At 47.9% G+C, this 20,549-nt stretch overlaps 2 protein-coding genes across 3 annotated transcripts in view; one reads left to right on the top strand and one right to left on the bottom strand.

Moving 5' to 3' along the window:
* The window catches only part of LOC146059470 (phosphatidylinositol N-acetylglucosaminyltransferase subunit P-like), a 32,881-nt gene extending 32,184 nt beyond the window's left edge, over positions 1 to 697 (bottom strand). Inside the window, exon 1 of one of the 2 annotated variants that reach the window (XM_083171717.1) lies at positions 607 to 697. The gene's annotated coding sequence lies outside the window, so the exon portion shown is untranslated. The remainder of the gene's footprint in view (positions 1 to 606) is intronic. The other variant, XM_083171721.1, reaches the window with a different exon arrangement.
* LOC146059469 (uncharacterized) lies at positions 694 to 17,456 on the top strand. Its single transcript, XM_083171716.1, has 5 exons — positions 694 to 888; positions 10,151 to 10,227; positions 10,609 to 10,657; positions 13,048 to 13,174; positions 15,265 to 17,456. Exons 2-5 carry the CDS (start codon positions 10,153 to 10,155, stop codon positions 15,515 to 15,517), a joined length of 504 nt encoding a protein of 167 aa, XP_083027842.1. The 5' UTR covers positions 694 to 888; positions 10,151 to 10,152; the 3' UTR covers positions 15,518 to 17,456.
* Positions 17,457 to 20,549: the final 3,093 nt, after the last annotated feature.

The following is a 20,549-nucleotide window of genomic DNA, read 5'->3' as shown; positions in this document are numbered from 1 at the left end:
CGTCGGGGCAGGAGCATTCCCCATGAGCGCGTCGGGGCAGGAGCATTCCCCATGAGCGCGTCGGGGCAGGAGCATTCCCCATGAGCGCGTCGGGGCAGGAGCCTTCTCCATGAGCGCGTCGGGGCAGGAGCATTCCCCCATGAGCGCGTCGGGGCAGGGGTATTCCCCATGAGCGCGTCGGGGCAGGAGCATTCCCCATGAGCGCGTCGGGGCAGGAGCATTCCCCATGAGCGCGTCGGGGCAGGAGCCTTCTCCATGAGCGCGTCGGGGCAGGAGCATTCCCCATGAGCGCGTCGGGGCAGGAGCATTCCCCATGAGCACAATACAGAATACAATTGGGTAACAGCATCAAAAAGCCCCACAAACAGCCATGGACTCCCCTATGGGGGCAGCAGAGCAGCTCTCCATACATATCTAATAGTGTGTACACACCTAATAACCCCCACAGAGAAAAGGGTCAGGGTGCAAGGAAAGGGTCACGGCCGTACAGGGAATAGTCACAGGGTCCAGGCAGGAGCTGGCAGACAGTGATAACCACACAGGCAGGAGGCCAGTCACAGCCAGATCCCAGCAGAGATACCAATGCTACACATCCTGCACACTCACCAGCAACAGCCGCCATGCCTCTTCCTGGAAGGGACTGGGTGCTGTTCTCCCTTATCACCACTAGGTGGCGCCGGCCAGCGTGGAACGCATTGCGTCCCAGTAGCTCGTCACCGCTGGGAAAGCGCAGGAGCCGTGTAAGCCCGGCCCATTGCCCTGTGTGTGTGCGGCCCATTCTAGCGTCATCACTTTGCGCTCGCCGCGCACATTACTTGCCCGTCCGGGGGAGCTGCAAGTGTTTACACCAGAGGAAGTGGGACTGTCTGGTGTTGCGCCTTTTTTCAGGTGAGTCTCATGGGAGGCAGGAGGGGGTTCGGAGGATTGCGGCAATGAGGGTTAGGTATCATGGTGTACATGCCTAATATGGTAGGGCAGCAATAGTAGGCTCTGAATACACTATATACAGTCTGATAGTCACTACAACAGCTGTATATCCCATAGGGCTGCTCCTGGGGATGTGGCAATCTCTTCTGTTCTTCTTAGGAAACTTTATATTGTTCTGATGGCCAATAAGGTTGGTTTGTACTATTACACGTAAAAGCAGCAATACTGTGGGTTCTCGTGGGGTGGCGCTGTGGGGTTCTCGTGGGGTGGCGCTGTGGGGGTTCTCGTGGTGTGGTGCTGTGGGGGTTCTCGCGGGGCGGCGCTGTGGGGTTCTTGTGGAGCGGCACGATGCTGCAGGTCTCAACATTCCATCCGCAGTATATAGTTCTAGTTATAGAGGAAGTATCACTCTGTAGCCAGGAGAGATATTAGGAATTTACATTGAAACATAGAAAGTGATGGCAGTTTGGAACCAAATTACCTCTTTAATCTGCCCCTTTTAGGGTGCCGTTATTGGGGTTAAGGGTTTGGTTAGTGTGTTAGGGTCAGAGTTCAGATTGCTTACTCGCAAGGTTCCGGAAATCGGGCAGCACCCTCAGCAAAGAAAGTCCCCCAGAGTCTGCTTACACACACACCGTTTGCTACTGTGCACTCACCCCAACAGCCCCCACATTTGGAGGATAAGTGGCTGGGGCAATTATGTGATTTGCATCATTGTAGCCAAGTCCCCCACTTTTTTCAGTGCTGGAAATATGGGCATTGTATAGAGGGGCTGTTATATAGCACTCACGTTTCCACACCGCCACACCTATGCCGGTAGTTCCAGCCCCCTGCTGCGCTGACCTTTGCTCCATATGTTTTGGAATATAAGGGCTCTACAGAAAACCAGACCTGGCTGTAGCGATGGAAGGCCCAGGGTGGACTCCTTACACAGAGTTTCTTTCTCTCTTCCTCCCTTGGAAACCCATAAAATGGACTCCTTACACCCCTTATTTTGCTTATACCATATGTAGGGAATTCTTCTTATGTAACGTCTGTTACTGCACGGCGCTTTTAATAAATCTGGAAGAAGCCAAAACTTGGTTTCATAAAAAGGGAAGTAGTGATTGTCGGCATGTCCGTGGCATAATTCTGTGGTAAAGTGTGTTGATTTAAAGTTCTAATTGCCGACAAGGTTGAAGTTCTTTATTGAATATTACAACGGTGTCGGCATTCTCTCACAGGTACGTCGGCTGATGGCAAAAACCTGTGCATTCCTTCAAAAAATACAAATAAGCAAAGTAACAGGGTTTGCTGGTAATCCATACAGAGATAGTAGTTTAGTACATTGGGCCTGATTCAAAGCTGATCGCTCATGTGAAAAGTTACAGGTGACTGAGTAGATAGCCGCCGCTCAAACGAAAAACCCTCCCCCCGTGTAACATTGTGCATGGATCACTATCCTCCTGCAAAACCATACGCAATTCACAAACCATTGGGGCCGATTCAGACCAGCTCGTAGTGGGCCGAATTGGGGGGGGGGGGGTCGTTCAATCGGCATGGGCCGCGTTTGCTAGGCTGCGTATATTTGCAGCAAAAAGGTCTGAATCAGGCCACAAGGGTCAGCCAACAAGGCAAACGGGTCTGTAAAAAAGGGGCATGGAAACTTGGGATGCCAATGTAATTATACCACTCTACTAGTCACCTCCTCTTGGATTTCGAGTACAGTTCTGGGCCCCACATCACATAAAGAACATTATAAAACTGGAGAAAGTCCAGAGAAGGGGAAGCTAAGCTAATAATACCCCTTTTACACCTCCGCAAAAACCTGGGTCATCGGCGTGTCAGACCCGGGTCAGCTGCGGTGTAAATGGGTCACACAGTGCCCCTTTACACGGGACTTCTACCCAGGTCCTGACCTTGGTAGAACACGGCTAGGACCTGGGTAGAGGGCGATGTAAACGGGTACGCCGGGTCATCCAACCTGGCTCCCGTTTACATGAATGGGGGACGTCCAACCTGCGGACCGCAGCGTCCGCAGGTTGGGCGGGGGGGCACACACAGCCTCCGCTGCTGTCTGCTACACTCTGCTGACAGCAGCCATGGCAGCGGAGGAGGTGAATGGATGCCTGTGTGCTGCATCCATTCACCTCCCGGACAAGGGCTGGGGGGTGCACGGGGGCTGGGGTCAGCCCAGCAGATTACCGGTGTAAAAGGGAGCAAACGCCGGGTCGCACCCGGCTTGAAGCGGGGATCAAAAACCCGGGTGCGACCCAGTGTTTTTGGTGTAAAAGGGGTATAAAAGGAATGGGGTATTTATGCTGCGAGGACAGATTAGTCAAATTAGGAATGTTTACACTGGAAAAGAGACGTTGAAGGGCGGACATGCTTAACATGTACAAATCAGGGGGCAATATAATGAACTGTCAGACACCCTCTATACTTTGTGGTCGGAGACTAGGACATGTGGGCATGCACTCAGGCTGGTGGAGAGAGAATTCCCTACCATTAGAAGGAAAGGCTTTTTTACAGTCAGGGCAGTAAATGTATGGAACCCTCTGCCGGTTACTATGTAATGGTTTTTCCAGTCTGTACAAATGTGAACAAGTCTGACCGTACCGGTCATCTGCCACAGAATCCGGCTGATCAAGGCCGGCGGTGATGTCACAGACCCTCCCTGCAAACACTTGTAAGCTCCCGGGTGGCTCAAGGGGGATCGGCTGTGACCTCTAGGGACTACGGGCCAGATGCACTAAGCTTCAAAAGGGATAAAATGGAGAGTGATAAACAGCCAGCCAATCAGCTCCTACCTGCCATGTCACAGACTGTTTGAAAAATGTCAGTCAGGAGCTGACTGGTTGGTTGTTTATCACTCTCCATTTTATCCCTTTTGAAGCTTAGTGCATCTGGCCCTATGTATGGGGGGGCTCTGTACTGCTTGTCGACAAGCCCGTATGTAACTCATATAGAGAGTACAGAGGCAGGAGAGTTGGGAGGGTATTCGAAGAACATGGCCATAAATAGAGGTGTGCGGGAGTGAATGGTGATGTGAGCGGTATGACCTATTACCCTCGGCCCTTGAATCTGGCTTGCAGTCTGCCTAGCAGATGAGGTTTTGGAGGTCAGTCGCACAAGTCCATAGAGGTATATTGAGTTATATCAGCATGAGGGTATAGGTAATGGGTATGATATCAATAAAGCTTACAGAGGTGTGCTACCATGGACAAATGGTAAGTAGTAACAAGGGGGACAGGATAAGGTTTGACGCTTTGTGGTGCTTCAAAAGAGAAAAAAACAGATTCTCTAAAATGTACCTTTTTATTAGGTTCATGTTAAAATGCTGCGATATACGGCTAACTACATAAAACAAAGACAAAGTGAATCCAGTGCATGTTAAAATGCACATGCGGTGTCCCAACGTGTCTCTTCCCTTGAGTATGGTCTCATTGACCAATGTGAGCTTCTGTGTGTATATCCCTTTAATAATTATGGCTATGTAGCCTATTCAGTATTAGGGAGACAGAGGGGCAGATTTATTAAGCTTGGAGAAGAGATAAACTGGAGATAAAGCGGAGAAAAGGTAAAAGGAGATAAAGCACCAGCCAATCAGCTGTGTTTGAAAAAGACAGTTGGGAGTTGATTGGCTGGTGCTTTATCTCCTTTTACCTTTTATCCGCATTATCTCCAGTTTATCTCTTTTCCAAGCTTAATAAATCTGAATCTGCTCACGCTATCTGATGTCAAGGACCGGATCTGTGTGTATGGCTATAAATAAATACTACAGACAAAACAATGCAATTTGGTCTGTGTTCAAATGATAAATAATGTTGTTTTATGTCAGTTAATCACTGAGTATTGGTCAGCTTGAGCCGTGTAGTGTGACGAATATGACTCAAATCAGCACATCACAGTTAGTTTATTACACCAGTGGTTCCAATTTAGGTCATAGCTTTCATTTATACATTAAGTACTGATGTTTGTATTGATATGACAATAATCTGTAATATATCAGATACAATGTTGCTTCAGTATTACACTTATGTAGCTTTCACATCACACTTTTAAAACGGTATATTGCCATTTTTTTGCCCTTTAAAACGTTTAAGGCTGCAGTGTGAAAGTGTCATAGTTGAAATACCATTTAAAGTTAACTGGTATTTCAACACGTTTAAAAAGCAGAGTCCTACCCGTTTTAAAGCCAATTCAGAGCCGTTTTTTGTGCTGTCTGAATGGCACTGAAATGGTATTTAGTAAAAAATAAAGGTTAGAGCACTGTGATAGGCTGTCCCTTGTCTTGTGTCCCTTCCCTGAACCAGGAAATAAGCTGTGGGTAGAAATGTGTTCAGAGTTTAAACGGCTTGACTGGTGATGTGAATGGTACTTAAACTGTATTTTTAAATGGTAATCTGCTGCAATATGAACACTAGACCCGTTTAAAATACCATTTGATGCTGCTTTCCCACTGCCTACACGGGTAAAGACCCGTTTTTTTTAAACGGGTCTTTAAACGGGTAAGAGCCATAAGACTCTTTCCCACTGCAGCTTTTAAACGGTAAATTACCGTTTAAAAGCTGTTTTTGTCACATTCACACTTACCCGTTTAAAAACCCGTTTAAGCAGTGTAAAGATAGGGGGGGGGGGGGGAGAATTTAAAAAAAAAAAACTGCGTGGGGTCCCCCCCACTGCCGTAACCAGCACCAGGCTGAAAGAGCCGGGGCTGGTAATAAAAAATCAGGAAACCCGACAAATAGGGGTTCCCTGATTTTTTACAACCAGCCCCAGGCTCCAGGTCCGGGGCTGGTTCCCAAAATACGGGGGACAAAATGACTAGGGGTCCCCCGTATTTTAAGAACCAGCCCCAGGCACAACCAGCCAGCAGGGTAATGCCACAGCCGGGGGACACTTATGATATAAGTTCCCGCGGCCAAAGCATTAACCCTACCGACCAGTCAGCCTGGCCAGGGGCCCTGGGGGAGTGGGGACCCCCCCAATAAAGGGGTCCCCCCCCTCCAGGACTTACCTGACCAGGCTGAAGCCTGGTGCTGTCCCCGGTGACCCTGGAGCGGTGGTCACCGGGCTGATGGTATTGTGTAAAAAAATAGAATAAAAACCATTGTCTTTTACTGGTGAACTATGAGTCCCAGCAAGCCTCCCCCGCAAGCTGGGACTTGGAGAACCACAAGTCCCAGCCTGCGGGGCATTAAAGGGCCCGCTGGGTCTTGTAGTTCCACAGTAAAAGAAAGAGTTAAATAAACACACTGACACACGTGAAAAATAAAAGTTTAATACATACATAACACATACATACTGATACTTACCTATCTTGAGCCCGTAGGTAGCCCTGGTCCTGATGTCCTGGTCCGTGTCGGCGTCTGTATCCAGTCGGCATCCCTGTCGGCGACGGCGTCGGCGGTCCGGAGTCCGAAGAAATCCATTTGGGAAGCTGTGGAAGGAAATCCTACTCACCTGTCCCAGCGCGACGTAGTCCAGGTAAGGTCTTTGCAAAAAAAACAAACCGACACCCGAACCAGACCGGACTGACGGAGACACACGGTGTGTTTACATCGTGCGGCTCCGCCCCCGAATGCCGCTATTGGCCGCCTTGCGGCCTAGCGGCCAATCAGGAGCCGCTAGGCCGCAAGGCGGCCAATAGCGGCATTCGGGAGGCGGAGCCGCACGATGTAAACAAACACACGTGTGTCTCCGTCAGTCCGGTCTGGTTCGGGTGTCGGTTTGTTTTTTTTGCAAAGACCTTACCTGGACTACGTCGCGCTGGGACAGGTGAGTAGGATTTCCTTCCACAGCTTCCCAAATGGATTTCTTCGGACTCCGGACCGCCGACGCCGTCGCCGACAGGGATGCCGACTGGATACAGACGCCGACACGGACCAGGACATCAGGACCAGGGCTACCTACGGGCTCAAGATAGGTAAGTATCAGTATGTATGTGTTATGTATGTATTAAACTTTTATTTTTCACGTGTGTCAGTGTGTTTATTTAACTCTTTCTTTTACTGTGGAACTACAAGACCCAGCGGGCCCTTTAATGCCCCGCAGGCTGGGACTTGTGGTTCTCCAAGTCCCAGCTTGCGGGGGAGGCTTGCTGGGACTCATAGTTCACCAGTAAAAGACAATGGTTTTTATTCTATTTTTTTACACAATACCATCAGCCCGGTGACCACCGCTCCAGGGTCACCGGGGACAGCACCAGGCTTCAGCCTGGTCAGGTAAGTCCTGGAGGGGGGGGACCCCTTTATTGGGGGGGTCCCCACTCCCCCAGGGCCCCTGGCCAGGCTGACTGGTCGGTAGGGTTAATGCTTTGGTCGCGGGAACTTATATCATAAGTGTCCCCCGGCTGTGGCATTACCCTGCTGGCTGGTTGTGCCTGGGGCTGGTTCTTAAAATACGGGGGACCCCTAGTCATTTTGTCCCCCGTATTTTGGGAACCAGCCCCGGACCTGGAGCCTGGGGCTGGTTGTAAAAAATCAGGGAACCCCTATTTGTCGGGTTTCCTGATTTTTTATTACCAGCCCCGGCTCCTTCAGCCTGGTGCTGGTTTCGGCAGTGGGGGGGGACCCCATGCCGGTTTTTTTTTTAACGGGTAAAGGGCTACCCCTTTCCCACTGCCGAAAAAACGGCTATAACACGGTAAAAACACTGCTTTTTACACGGGTAACAAAAACCGGTATTTGTTACCCGTGTAAAGCAACCTGGAGCTTTCCCACTGCAGCTCTAGCCGTTTAAAAAGGCTAAAAAAACGGCATTTACACGTGTAAAGCCTGCAGTGGGAAAGGGGCATGAAATTACAGTTTTTCAAAACGTTTCAAAATGTTTTATGTGATGTGAAAGCTACATATAAGGAACCTGACAGGGTAGTTCCACAGATATGTTCGAGTGTTCATTCTTGAACCCGCTATCTTTGAAAACCCATGCAGTTTGTCTTCCCTGCCTGGGGTGTCGCTGTCTGCTGTGGTGTTTCTAGCACAGGTCTGGTTTGCATATCAGTGCTCATAGACAGACCACACTGTGCTAGAAGCACTACAGCAGACCGCGACACCCCAGGCAGGGAAGAGGAAGTGCATGTGTTTTCAAAGATAGCGGGTGCTAGAATGAACACTAGCTTCAGTATTCAGGAATCTTTATCACCGTACATGTGTCATAATAGGGCATTAGGTGCGTGCTTCTCACTTTTAATGATATTGTTGCTATTATCAATTAGTGCATTTGCTGAATGGATACTGACTAGGCCATGTAGTATTCTTGGGGACTTAAGGAATCATTGCCGAACTTCTGTGCATATGCATAATAAACCATTGTTCTAGGTCAAAATGACCGCTTTCTAAAGGGCCCTACATACGCTGAGATACATAACGGGAGATTTAGCATGGGAGATGTCTCTCTCTCAGATAATGAGCCACACACAGAGAGATCTGTGTCAGAGATACATAACGGGAGATTTCAAATCTGTCACAGAAAGTGACGTAAAAAACTGCACTTCATCACAAAAATGTTATATGGCAGGGGTTCCCAATCTTTTTTTAATCACGGCACCCTAGAGTATAAGATTTTTTTTTGCGGAACCCCTAGGCCAAATTTATTTTAATTAGATTGGATTTATATGCGATTCTTAGGGTCAGTTATGTGGAAAAGGGCAGGAATTGCTTCTATTTGTACACATTTTATGATTGGCAGCCACCAGCACTGGTTTTGCTTATAAATAATTAACCATTAATAATTTGAGTTGGTCCTGGACCACCAACCCAGGGCACCCCTGCATGTGTCCCGAGGCACCCCAGGGAGCCACGGCGCACAGTTTGGGAACCACTGTTATATGGTATTGGCTACCAGTAATTTCCTATGCACCACATAAAATATGTATGTTTCCAGAGCTCCTATCCCTCTGCATACAAAAGAAGAGATCCGTAATGGTAGGAATAAGGAACATTTAACCTAAACCCCCAAAGCACAATGTGGAATCTTTGTGAGCTCAGACACTAGTGACTAGGGTGGCCAATCCCGGGATTTGGTCCCCAATACGCTGGGATTTCAATCCCTGGATTGGAGTTTCCAATCCCGGGATTTTTGGGATTAGACAGGCAGCGTTTGAGCAATCGCTCAGACGCTGCCCGGCTTCTCCCATACCCGGCGTGCGGCCTGCGCAGCGTGACTAGGTCAGAGGTCTCGCTGCGCAGGGCACAGCCCGCCTCAGCTGTCCCCCCGCCCAGCCAGCATTCCCGGGTACCAGCCACCCCGCCTATCAACCTGGCGACAACCCAGCCAGCAGCCCTCCCTCCCGCCCACTCAGCATACCTGGCTGCCGGCCACCCAATCAGCCCGGCCGCCCACTCAGCAACCTCCGCAAATGTAAGTAAATAGTGGGCATCCCTACTAGTGACACACAAACACTTGTACACTATAGACAATAATAACACACAGAATGAAGGCCCGATGCTCTCGGCAACACACAAGAAGAAGCCGCGCTCACACTCTTCCTGCTGGGATAGTAGCACAGGTACACGGTAATTGTGACACGGATACCCTTCCCCCAACCAGGCCTGGGTCCATCCCCACGTGCAGCAACCCCCGCTCTCACGTACTTCGCCTTACTGTTCTGGCTAGGTGCCGTAGCAATTGCCGTGGTCCGACGATTATATCCAACTTCATCTAGCAGGAGAGGGACGAGCGCCGCTCCTGTTGCCCCGGCAAATTGCACGTCACATCCCCATCTTGGTGGCAGCGGGGTCCCGATCTCACGGTTCTGACCGGCTCAGTCCTGTGCGCTCCAACGCTTCAGTGACAGTCGCTCAGATGGCCCTGCTTATCCCCTGCGCCACACATGCGGGAAATGAGCAGGAGCATCTCAGCGACTGCACTGAATTTACAGACGGGGCATATTCAGAAACGGCGGGGGTGCACGCATGTAAATCGCTGTGTGGGCTATACACACATTGATTTACATGCATTTTCTGAGTGATTTCGTAAAATCGCTCAGAAAATGCCTGCAAGTCGCCCTGTGTGTGTGTCGGGCCCTTAAGCCAGTGGTTGCATTGTCTGTTTATCAGCAATTCGTCACTCATTCAATTTTGTCCGAATGCCTCTCCACACTGAGTAGAGGAACTGTACATTGTGGCTACAGCAAAATGGCTGACTGCCCAGTATGCACTGGAGGAGCAGCTCATGTGACCATATGCTGCTATGTGTTCCTTATACTACCACCACTTATTTATTTGTCTGACCCTTTTAGCCATGCCTATGGTGACTGAGAGGACTACCGAGTTTTGCGTGAGCACTACTCGTGGTAGGGTGACCGAATGTAGATGGGTGAGTAGACACATTCATTTGTATTTTTGTTATCTATTTAATTGATTACAGTCACTTAATTGCTGTCACGGTTTCCGAAGGTGACCTGGTTTTATATTCTTAATATCCGAAGGTTACAATGGGTTAGAACCTTAGCATGGCCTCACTTAATGCTGATATGTTTTGGATGTCTCTCCAACAAAAATGACTTTTTTAGTTAATGCGTATTTATTGACGCTAGTTCTGTTTTTAAAATGTGTAATGTTTAGTCATTACGCGGTGGTTTTACGCTTCCCTGTTCTGTATGTCAGAGTCTGTATTACTGGCATTGATGAATACTGGGGTTTGTAGACTACTTTTAGCTCCTGCTGTTATAATTGTCTGCCTGCTTCTCTGTTTCAGGGGCACACAGCGCACGAACGTTCTACTGTTGTTGATTATATTAAAAAAGGTAAGATCTAAAAAGTTGGGTAGCTTTAATAAAGGCTGGTGTTGGAGGGGAATCTTCAACATAGTCCAGATAAGACCAACCACTATGGGTGGGGTTTAATTGTTCTATCGCACCCGATCTCCTTTCTAAAGTGACGGGGGTTTTGTATGTCATTAATTGAATGTTGCAGGCCGCAGAAATACATTGGTCTATTTATTTGTAGAGATAAATAGCGGTATGAGATCCAGGATTCTGACTGTCGGAACGTCCGTCTGAATCCTGCCCGTTTTCGCTCTGCTCGACAGCCGGAATTTGAGCGTCGAAAAGTGGGCGTGTCGGTCCCTTCAAATAACTGCCATTTGTCAGACCCCGTACAGTTACACTATAGCGAGTGTCCAAATATTGAGAAGATTCAGGGAAATGTTTTGAAGGTTCTAAAAAGTAGAGCCGTTGCCTATGGCGACTAATCTGCTTCTCGTTAGCGTTTATTAGTATATTCTATAAAATTAGTCGATGTGCTAAAAATCGGGCACATGTTTGCTAAGCGGAACTTTTTTACCCCTTCGGAGCCGATACCCCGTAGTATCCCCGCTTCGTGAGTGGCAGCACATAACTGTCATAGTTTCCAGACCAGTTGACCAACTGTCACATTTTTAAAGAGCTCCATGGTAATGCGTTGTGATTGGCTGGCGGATGTTATGAAATATCCCAAATACTTCTAGTCCCAAACATTTTGTGTATGAGGCCCAAACTGTCATGGCTGCATGTATGTGTTATGCACATCGTGTCCCAAGGAAGGAGGCTGCCAACGCAAGTGACACACACACACACAACACAATTGACATGTTGGCATCAAAGTTCGACTTTGACACACTGTCTAAGTGTACCGCTGCGCTCGCCATGCTTCACTACCCTCTGCACACTATGGTATTCTCCCACCACACCGTAGTGTATGCCAGGGCATGCAATGCTTGTGTTGACCTATTCAGATGTCGACCTTAATAGCGTATAAACTAATAACCGTATATTTGCTCCCTGTGTTAACATTCGGGAAGAAATCGAACGTGAAAAAAACTCATGTTGGCCTTTTGACCTTCCCATTGCCGACCTAGTGTGTTGACCTTCAACCCTGTTGAGCTTACCCATGTTGACCTATACTAGGTGTCTATTTTCCAATGCTTCTAGGATTTCACCGCTATACAAGCCAATACCTGGATGAACCCAGTGTCCCTGCGATGCTAATACATTGTCTCCTCTTCGCCATAGCCTCACTGTTACTGTGTGCTAAATCTGATAGAGGAACAATGTATTTTCTGTACAGAATAGGGTATATAACTACAGGACCTGGTATAATGTCTGTACAGGCCCACTAGCCGGACCTGAGGCTCATTTTCCCCTTTCAGTTTAGAATCCTAATTGTCCGTTGCCCAGCAAGCAGAATTTGTTATTTTTCTGGCCATTTGTCAGTGAATATGAATGATAACTCACAATTTTCTTTCACTCGTGGTTAGTGGTTGGGTGAAGCCATTTATTGTCACATAACTGTGTTTACTCTTTTTAAATCATAATGACAACAGAAACTACCCAAATGGCCCTAATCAAAAGTTTACATACCCCAGTTCTTAATACCGTGTATTGCCCCCTTTAACATCTTTCTACTGGCGACATGACCGTGCAGCCCAATTTTCTTCAAATGCCTCCTTATTGTGCATCTTGAAACAACCACACCACTTTCTTTCAGAGAATCTGTATTTCAGATGAAGTTATTTGTGTATTTTTCTTTGCATCCCGAACAATTTTCCTGGCAGTTGTGGCTGAATTTTTTTTTTTGGTCTACCTGACATGATTTGGTTTCCACAGAATCCATCATTTTCTACTTATTAATTAGGGTTTGAACACTGCTGATTGGCATTCTGAATTGCTTGGATATCTTTTTATATCCCTTTCCTGTTTTAGACCATTCAGTTACCTTTTCCCGCAGATCCTTTGACAATTCTTTTGCTTTCCTCATGACTCCAGACACGTCAGTGCAGCACTGGATGAAAGATGCAAGGGTCTTTCAGGAGACCAGAAACTCGCTGACCTTTTATACACACACTGATTACAAGCGAACAGATCACATGTGAGGATGGGGACCTTTTAGTAGCCATTCAAACCCGTTTGTGTCAACTTGTGTGCATGTTATCAGGCCAAAATTTCCAGGGTATGAACACTTTTGATCAGGGTCATTTGGGTAGTTTCTCTTGTCATTCTGATTTAAAAAGAGTAAACACAGTTGTTTGACAATAAATGGCTTCTGGGTTATCATTCAAATTCTCTGACAAATGGCCAGAAAATCACAAATTCAGCTGGGGTATGTAAACTTATGAGCACAACTGTGTGTTTATATGAATATGTTTCTTTTTTCACAGTCGACCCAGTCGGCTTCTGGTTTTCTCATACAAATGAAGAGGTGATACAGAACTGCAAGTTATTGAAAACCTATTTGCTGTGGCCGATCCTCGTAGGCGAACCTGAGAAAACATGTGAGCGCCCTAGGTGAGTGACACGTCTTCTGCTCCTGTAGGTCCTGGGACTATTAGACATTGGGCCTGATTCAGGTTTGATCGCTTAGCAGTGGTCTTTCGCTAACATCGCCCGCGAATAAACGCAGCGGCATGCAAATGGATGTGTACGTTCAGACCTCCCTTCTGTGCGGGCGTACAGCCGCAACATCATTCCACTTGTTTTATTTGGCTCGTAAATGTCCGAGAATGGGTCGGGCGCTGATGTCCTATAACATTCAGGGGGATGTGGTCATTAGTTCGACATGATGAAGGGTTGATATGGGACAAGGTCGGCACGGGCTAGGTCGACATGGGGTTTTTCACTGTTTTTTGACCCGTCCACTAGGTGGGAAAATAAAATAGCGTGCCGAGCCCAAACATGGTGAGTGCGGCGGTGCACTTTATCCTGTGTCCATGTCAACGGTGTCCACATTAGGGTAAAAAAACAGTGACAAACCCCATGTCCACCTTGACCTATGTCGAACTAGTGACTATCATACCATATTATCCATACCCCATTCAGGGGCCCACCCCATGCAGGCTTTGACCTGCCTGCATTTGCCAACCCCCCCCCCCCCCCCCCTGTGCGAGCGAGTCAGCGACTGTGATAGGTGCCAAAGGCTATAGCACAGTGACCCTACACGTGCGTGTATTTGTCGATACACAAAGCCGCGTGAATCAATGCACCGATAGTAAATTGTGATGTCGCCCACACACAGTGGAAGTTGGCATTGTGTGGGCATAAGCTAGTTCTCAGTTTGGCTGTCATGTAAACTTCGGCTCTGCCCACAAAATGGCTGCCTTCACCAGGTGCGACGTGAAATCCTTTGAAATGTGGACCGATGACCCGTTATTAACACACAAAGGAAAAAGGTTGATAAAAATGTTATTGTCATTGTTATGTTTTAGGTCTGCGCAGAGCGCCAATCTGAAGATCAAAGATTTATACTTCATTGAGCTATTAGAAGATCTTGCTGACCTGTTCGAGGTCGCGCCTAGCACCCCCAGATACTGTATAAATGTCATATATAAATGATTCGGGTTGGTTTGCAAAAGCAAACTCCTTTAATGGACAAAACCATGCTGCACTGTAGGTGGGGCAGATGTAACATGTGCAGAGAGAGAGTTAGATTTGGGTGGGGTGTGTTCAAACTGATATCTATATTACTGTGTAAGAATAAAGCAGTCAGTATTTACCCTGCACAGAAACAAAATAACTCCCCCACATCTAACTCTCTCTGCACATTTTACATCTCCCCACCTGCAGTGCAGCAGTTTTGTATATTAAAGAAGGAGTTTGCTTTTGCAAACCAACCTGAATCACCCCATTGGCCTGTGCCTATATTGCATTCCGGATATATCTTGGGCATCAGCGGCGTAACTATAGCACCGCAGCCCCCGCCACCGCGGGGGGGGGGTGCTGTGCATGTGGGGGCGCCGGGGGCTGCAGTGCTATAGATACCCCCCGCCCCCCAATCCCCCGCAGACTTACCTATCTCGCTGGTCCCGGCGGCTCCGTTCTTCTGCTGAGGACCACCACAAAATGGCCGCCCCCATATAGCACACAGTTCTCTGAAACTGTCTGCTGTATGGGGGCGGCCATTTTGTGGTGGTCCTCAGCAGAAGAAGAACGGAGCCGCCGGGACCAGCGTGATAGGTAAGGCTGCAGGGGATTGGGGGGGGGTTTGCATGGGCGGCGGGGTGGCGGGGGATTGGGGGGGGGGGGTTTGCATGGGCGGCGGGGGATTGGGGGTGCTTGGCGGGGGGGCGCCCAAAACTTAGTTACGCCACTGTTGGGCATATAGATAATGAGTGCAGGTATGGACTCCTGCGGGTCCCACACCACACACCCTGCACTTGTTTCTTCAATACATAGACCCGTTAGCACGTACAGTATATCCCAAAGTACCAGCCAATCAGCCCCTAACTGCCACATTACAGGCTGCATTTGAACAGGAGCTGATTGGCTAGTACTTTATCTCTCTGGGTCAGTAATGTAGATTTCATTGAAATTGAATTTACTGATGGAATTGATATATAATTTTAAATTGTTCTCTCTCTCTCTCTCTCTGCATTGAGCAGGCTGTACATGCCCCAATCCAAGAAGGAGAAATATTTGCAGCAGATGGGGAAGACCGTTCTCGCCAGTTTCCCCGTACAAGCCACCATTGACTTCTATAACGACGATTCGGAATCTGAAGACGACGAGGACTATGATGAGATGGACTTCTGTAACTATTTCCGCCATTATCAAAGCGTTGAAGAAAAAGACACTGGAAACTACATGGAAGAGGATCCATCATATACGTCAGCTACTCAGGCAGACAGGCAGTGACGGAGGTTATGGGTAAACTGCGCTGGAAGGATTGGGAAGACCTTCTGTTTTAAGAAGACATTTATGGCATCGGCACAAGATATTACCTACGTGACCTCTTTGACATGACATTAGCTACACCGTTATCGCACCGAGGAACATCTCACGTGACACGCGGGTGCAGGAGTCCTGGATTATGACCCCTGAGTGCTTCCGTATTCTTGGAAAATGCATTTTCTGACGCCTATCTGCAAGTGAAACGGTTCCATAGGTCAGATTACAAACCAGATCGATAGAGTTGTAGATCCGATTTAGGCCTGTGTTGCACGGCTGTGGATTCGCACAGAGCGTGCCTATGGTTCACAGTACGCATGCGCAAGGCCATCCTGCGTTCCTAAGGTGATTGACAGAAAGTAGGCGTCTGGGGGTGGAAACCGGACATTTAGTGGGAGTGCTAAGAAAAGCTGGAAATAGAACACTGCGAGTGTCTGGGAAACCGCTAGGCATGTTAGGGGAGGGTGTGCGACGTCAGCTCCAGGCTGGATATGTCTGTTTCATCGCACCGCCGACTAAGTCCAGGGTTACACGGCGCCTGCGAAGACTTGTGCCCAGTGTAAAAATCATTCGACGGTGAGACTGTCACGATGGGATTTCGAAATACTCGCACAGCTGCGAAGAACGGATGAGTAGCCGTACACACCCATTGACATTGATTCGCAAGGTGGGATTTCACACTCGCAGAGCGCCATCTTCACTGAACTCTGGGCGTTCGAATTTGAGGCAGTGCGATGAGGTCTGAATCGGACCCAATGTGACAATAAACATATTTACGAAAGGAAAGCTCTACATGGAAGTAACGGAAACAAATATATATATTTTTTGTCGCAGTACAACAACGCAAGACAGAAAAAGTGAAAATGATATTGAACCTTGGAAGGTCCATTTGCCAAAGTCCCGGCATGCCGAGTATCTAATGGCACCGTGCCACTCTTTCTTGCACTGTGTTCAGTGTGCTGAGAAGGTGCCAGCGCACAACCCCATCACCTACCCACGTGGAACGTTTGCCATATGAATTGGGTTACGGGGTAATTTCCAGAAAGGTTAAACCTCTTCGGCTAATATTGGGCATAATTCAGGTTGGATCGCAAAAGCAAAATCTCTCTCTAATGGGCAAAACCATGCTGCACTGCAGGTGGGGAAGATGTAACATGTGCAGAGAGAGTTAGATTTGGGTGGGGTGTGTTCAAACAGAAATATAAATTGCAGTGTACAAATAAAGCAACCAGTATATTTACCCTGCACAGAAACAAAATTACTCACCTAAATCTAACTCTCTCTGCACATGTTACATCTTCCTCACCTGCAGTGCAGCATGGATTTGTCCATTAAAAAGGGAGTTTGCTTTTGCAAACTAACCTGAATCACCCCCATAGTTGTAGATAAGTGATGGTAGCATACAATGGGCCTTATTCTAGTTCACTCTTAGGGGCAAATTCCTTCTCAAATGGACAAAACCATGTGCACTGCAGGTGGGGCAGATGTAACATGTGCAGAGAGAGTTAGATTTGGGTGGGGATTTTATTCAAAGTGAGATCTATATTGCAGTGTAAAAATAAAGCAGTCAGTATTTTCCCTGCACAGAAACAAAATAACTCACTCAAATCTAATTCTATCTGCACCTGTTACATCTGCCCCCTGCAGTGCACATGGTTTTGTCCATCTGAGAAGGAATTTGCCCCTAAGAGTGAACTAAAATAAGGCCCAATGTACACCTATAGGGAACGTGTATTCCTCTATAAGGTGCTGACTGGGGTGGGCATTTTCTGTTTTGCACTCCTGTCATTTTTATTTGTAAATATTTTGTATATCGCGCAATTATTTTATTGTAAATATGATAAAAAGGCCTATGGCAATACTTTATACTAAACTGTATTAAACAAATCAGAAACATTGGCTTTAATGGGATATTTGTCAAAATACATTTTGTTGATGATCATCGTTTTTTAATGCACAAATATTTAAAGGCAAAAATCACAAATAAAGGAAAATGTTTTAAATATACACAATTCACCAAAAGAAAAGAATTCAATTCACAATGGGCAAATCGGATCATTTATTTCAGTGGATTCAGATCTGTATCTGAGATCAGCGACCAATAAACACCTTGGTGCAGGTGACTATAGTTGGGTACACACTGGATAACACAGGGAGGATCGGCCACAGGTTACACAAGGAATATTCCTGGTGGGCCAGCGTGTATATGAGGCCGTCTGCACACGTTACACTGCATTGTCCCCATTCATTCTGCTATTCCCATCTGCAGTATGGCAGCTCTGCAATCCAGTGACTCTATTAGAACCCAAACCACCACTGGTTCGATACATTGTGGGATGATCTGCTGGTGTACCAGTGATAAGTCTGCAAACAACGTCTTAAGGTGCGTACACACGGGGGCGATTTTGTGTAATATCGCGGGAAATATGGTCGCTAAGCGACCATATTGCCCGCGATGGGAGTGTGCACCGGCGATATATCGCCGGGTGCGCGATCCCGTTTCTACCCCTGTAGTGATCGCTGGTCGCAGGAACATGCTCCTGCGACCAGCTGATTACCACTGCCGGGCTCCCCCGGCAGTTTCCTTGGTACTCTTCGCGGGCATCGCATGCACTAAAAAATCGCATGCGATGCGACCGACGCGATGCCCGCGATTTCCCATAGGGAACAATGTTAAATGTCCCAATTGACCCGATTTTCCTGTTCAATGTCTCAATTGACCCGATTTTTCCATAGGAAACAATGTTAAATGGCCCACAGAGGCCAAATAGGCACCCTGAAGTGTGAAATGGCCCCCACAATTGTTAAAGCCACCCCACGATCAATGTGAACCCGAAGCGTGGCGAGCACAGCGAGCCCGCGAGGGGAGGCAGTACGCGTCCTACGACCTTTTCATACCCCCTCTATCCACGTCGGTGTGGAGTTGAGAATAGATAGTGTGGCGAGCGGATGCGGATACCTTCACAGGTATCCGCGTCCCATTCGCGGGCTTCACAGCTGTCCGCGTCCCCTCACGGGGCTCGCTGCGCTCGCCACGCTACGGGCTCGGTGGCTCGCTGCGCTCGCCACACTATTCTATTCTCAACTCCACGCCGACGTGGATAGTGGGGGTATGAAAAGGTCGTAAGACGCGTACCGCCGCCCTTCGCGGGCTCGCTGCGCTCGCCACGCTTCGGGTTCACGTTGATCGTGGGGTGGCGTTAACAATTGTGTGGGCCATTTCACACTTCAGGGTGCCTATTTGGCCTCTGTGGCCAATTTAACATTGTTTCCTATGGAAAATCGGGTCAATTAAGACATTGAACAGGAAAATCGGGTCAATTGGGACATTTAACATTGTTCCCTATGGGAAATCGCGGGCATCGCGTCGGTCGCATCGCATGCGATTTTTTGGCCGCATGCGATGCGACCGACGCGATTTTTTGTTACTAACGATGCCCACGATCAAAATCGTGGGCGCCCTTCTAGGTAAAGAGTAACTCCGTTTCCTTTTCATCAGCGACCATCTCTGGTCGCTGATGAAAAGGAGAAACTGAGCAATATATTGCTCAGCCATATATTGCTCAGCCATATATGGCTGAGCAATATATCTCCCCCGTGTGTACGGGGCTTTACACAGATATATTGCACCGGGAAACGGTCATCTGTCAAAAGAGACTTAGGTCGACTGTCATAAGGTCGACTGGCCCCAAGGTCGACAGGGTCAAAGGTCGACATGGGGCAAGGTCGACATGATTTAAGGTCGACATGGGCCAAGGTCGACATGGTATTAGGTCGACATGAGTTTTTCACTGTTTTTTGAGCCGACATGTGCCGACAGGCGGTATTTCATGCCCTACCATCCACTAGGGCGTGGTGGGAGAATAAAATAGTGTGCCCGAAGCATTGCGAGCGACGCGAGTGGCTGAGGTTCAACTCCAACTGTATCCATGTTGACTGTGTCGACATTCGGGTCAAAAAATAGTGAAAAACTCATGTCGACCTAATGACTGTCGATCTAGAACCATGTCGACCTTGGCCCATGTCGACCTTTAACCCTGTCGACCTTGAGGCCAGTCGACCTTCCGGGGTCGACTTAATGACTGTAGACCTAAATCTGTTCTGACAGATGTACCGATTCCATTGCACCGGCCCTGCTGCACTGCCAACAGGCGGTATATCTGCAGATGTATAGATGCATCGTTCTGTAGAGGATGCTGGTGACTGACATCACAACTGAATGACATCACAACTTTGTCAGCCGTGAGTATCGCATTTCATTCATGCAGTCCCAGCCTTGTACAACTCCAAGGTCTGGTTACATAGAAACATAGAATGTGACGGCAGATAAGAACCACTTTGCCCATTTTTATACCTTTTAGTAACAACAACTGTATTTGTTCCTTTTAGTTCTTTGTGAAGACATCCATATGTCTATCCCATGCATGATTAAATTGCTCTATGTCTTAATTCCCCCATACACTAGGGCAATGGTTCCCAACCCTGGTCCTCAAGTACCCCCAACAGTGCACATTTTCCAGGTAACCCAACATGTGCACTCATTAATCACTGACACATTTTAAAAGACCCACAGGTGGAGCTAATTATTTCACCTGTGATTCTGTGTGGAGATCTGCAAAACATGCACTGTTGGGGGTACTTGAGGACCAGGGTTGGGAACCACTGCACTAGGGCGACGACTTCTCTGAGTGTAGAAGTCAGAAGCAGTCCCCACTTGAGCTGCAGAATCGCATGCGGTCTTTTCACATACGTTATACTGCGTGCGATCTCAGCAAAGCCTACGCAGCTACTGTGTGATCCAGCAGATCGCTTCTGCAGCTGGTGTGACTTCCAGGCTTCGGTGTGATTCGCACAGTACATGTTATTCAGACTTTTTATATGCGATTGATCGCCACAATTGCAAAAAAAAGTGCCCAAATTGCATGCAAATGACCTGCTGTCAAATGCACATTGTTAGAGCCTGAAAGGAGAGAAACGCGATGGTACTGAGCGGCGCTGC

This window comes from Crinia signifera, chromosome 2, assembly GCF_055691185.1.
Source record: "Crinia signifera chromosome 2, ASM5569118v1, whole genome shotgun sequence".
In the NCBI taxonomy this organism is placed as follows: Eukaryota; Metazoa; Chordata; class Amphibia; order Anura; family Myobatrachidae; genus Crinia; species Crinia signifera.
The sequence above is the reverse complement of the archived record's forward strand: the minus strand, read 5'-3'. Positions and strand labels throughout refer to the sequence as shown.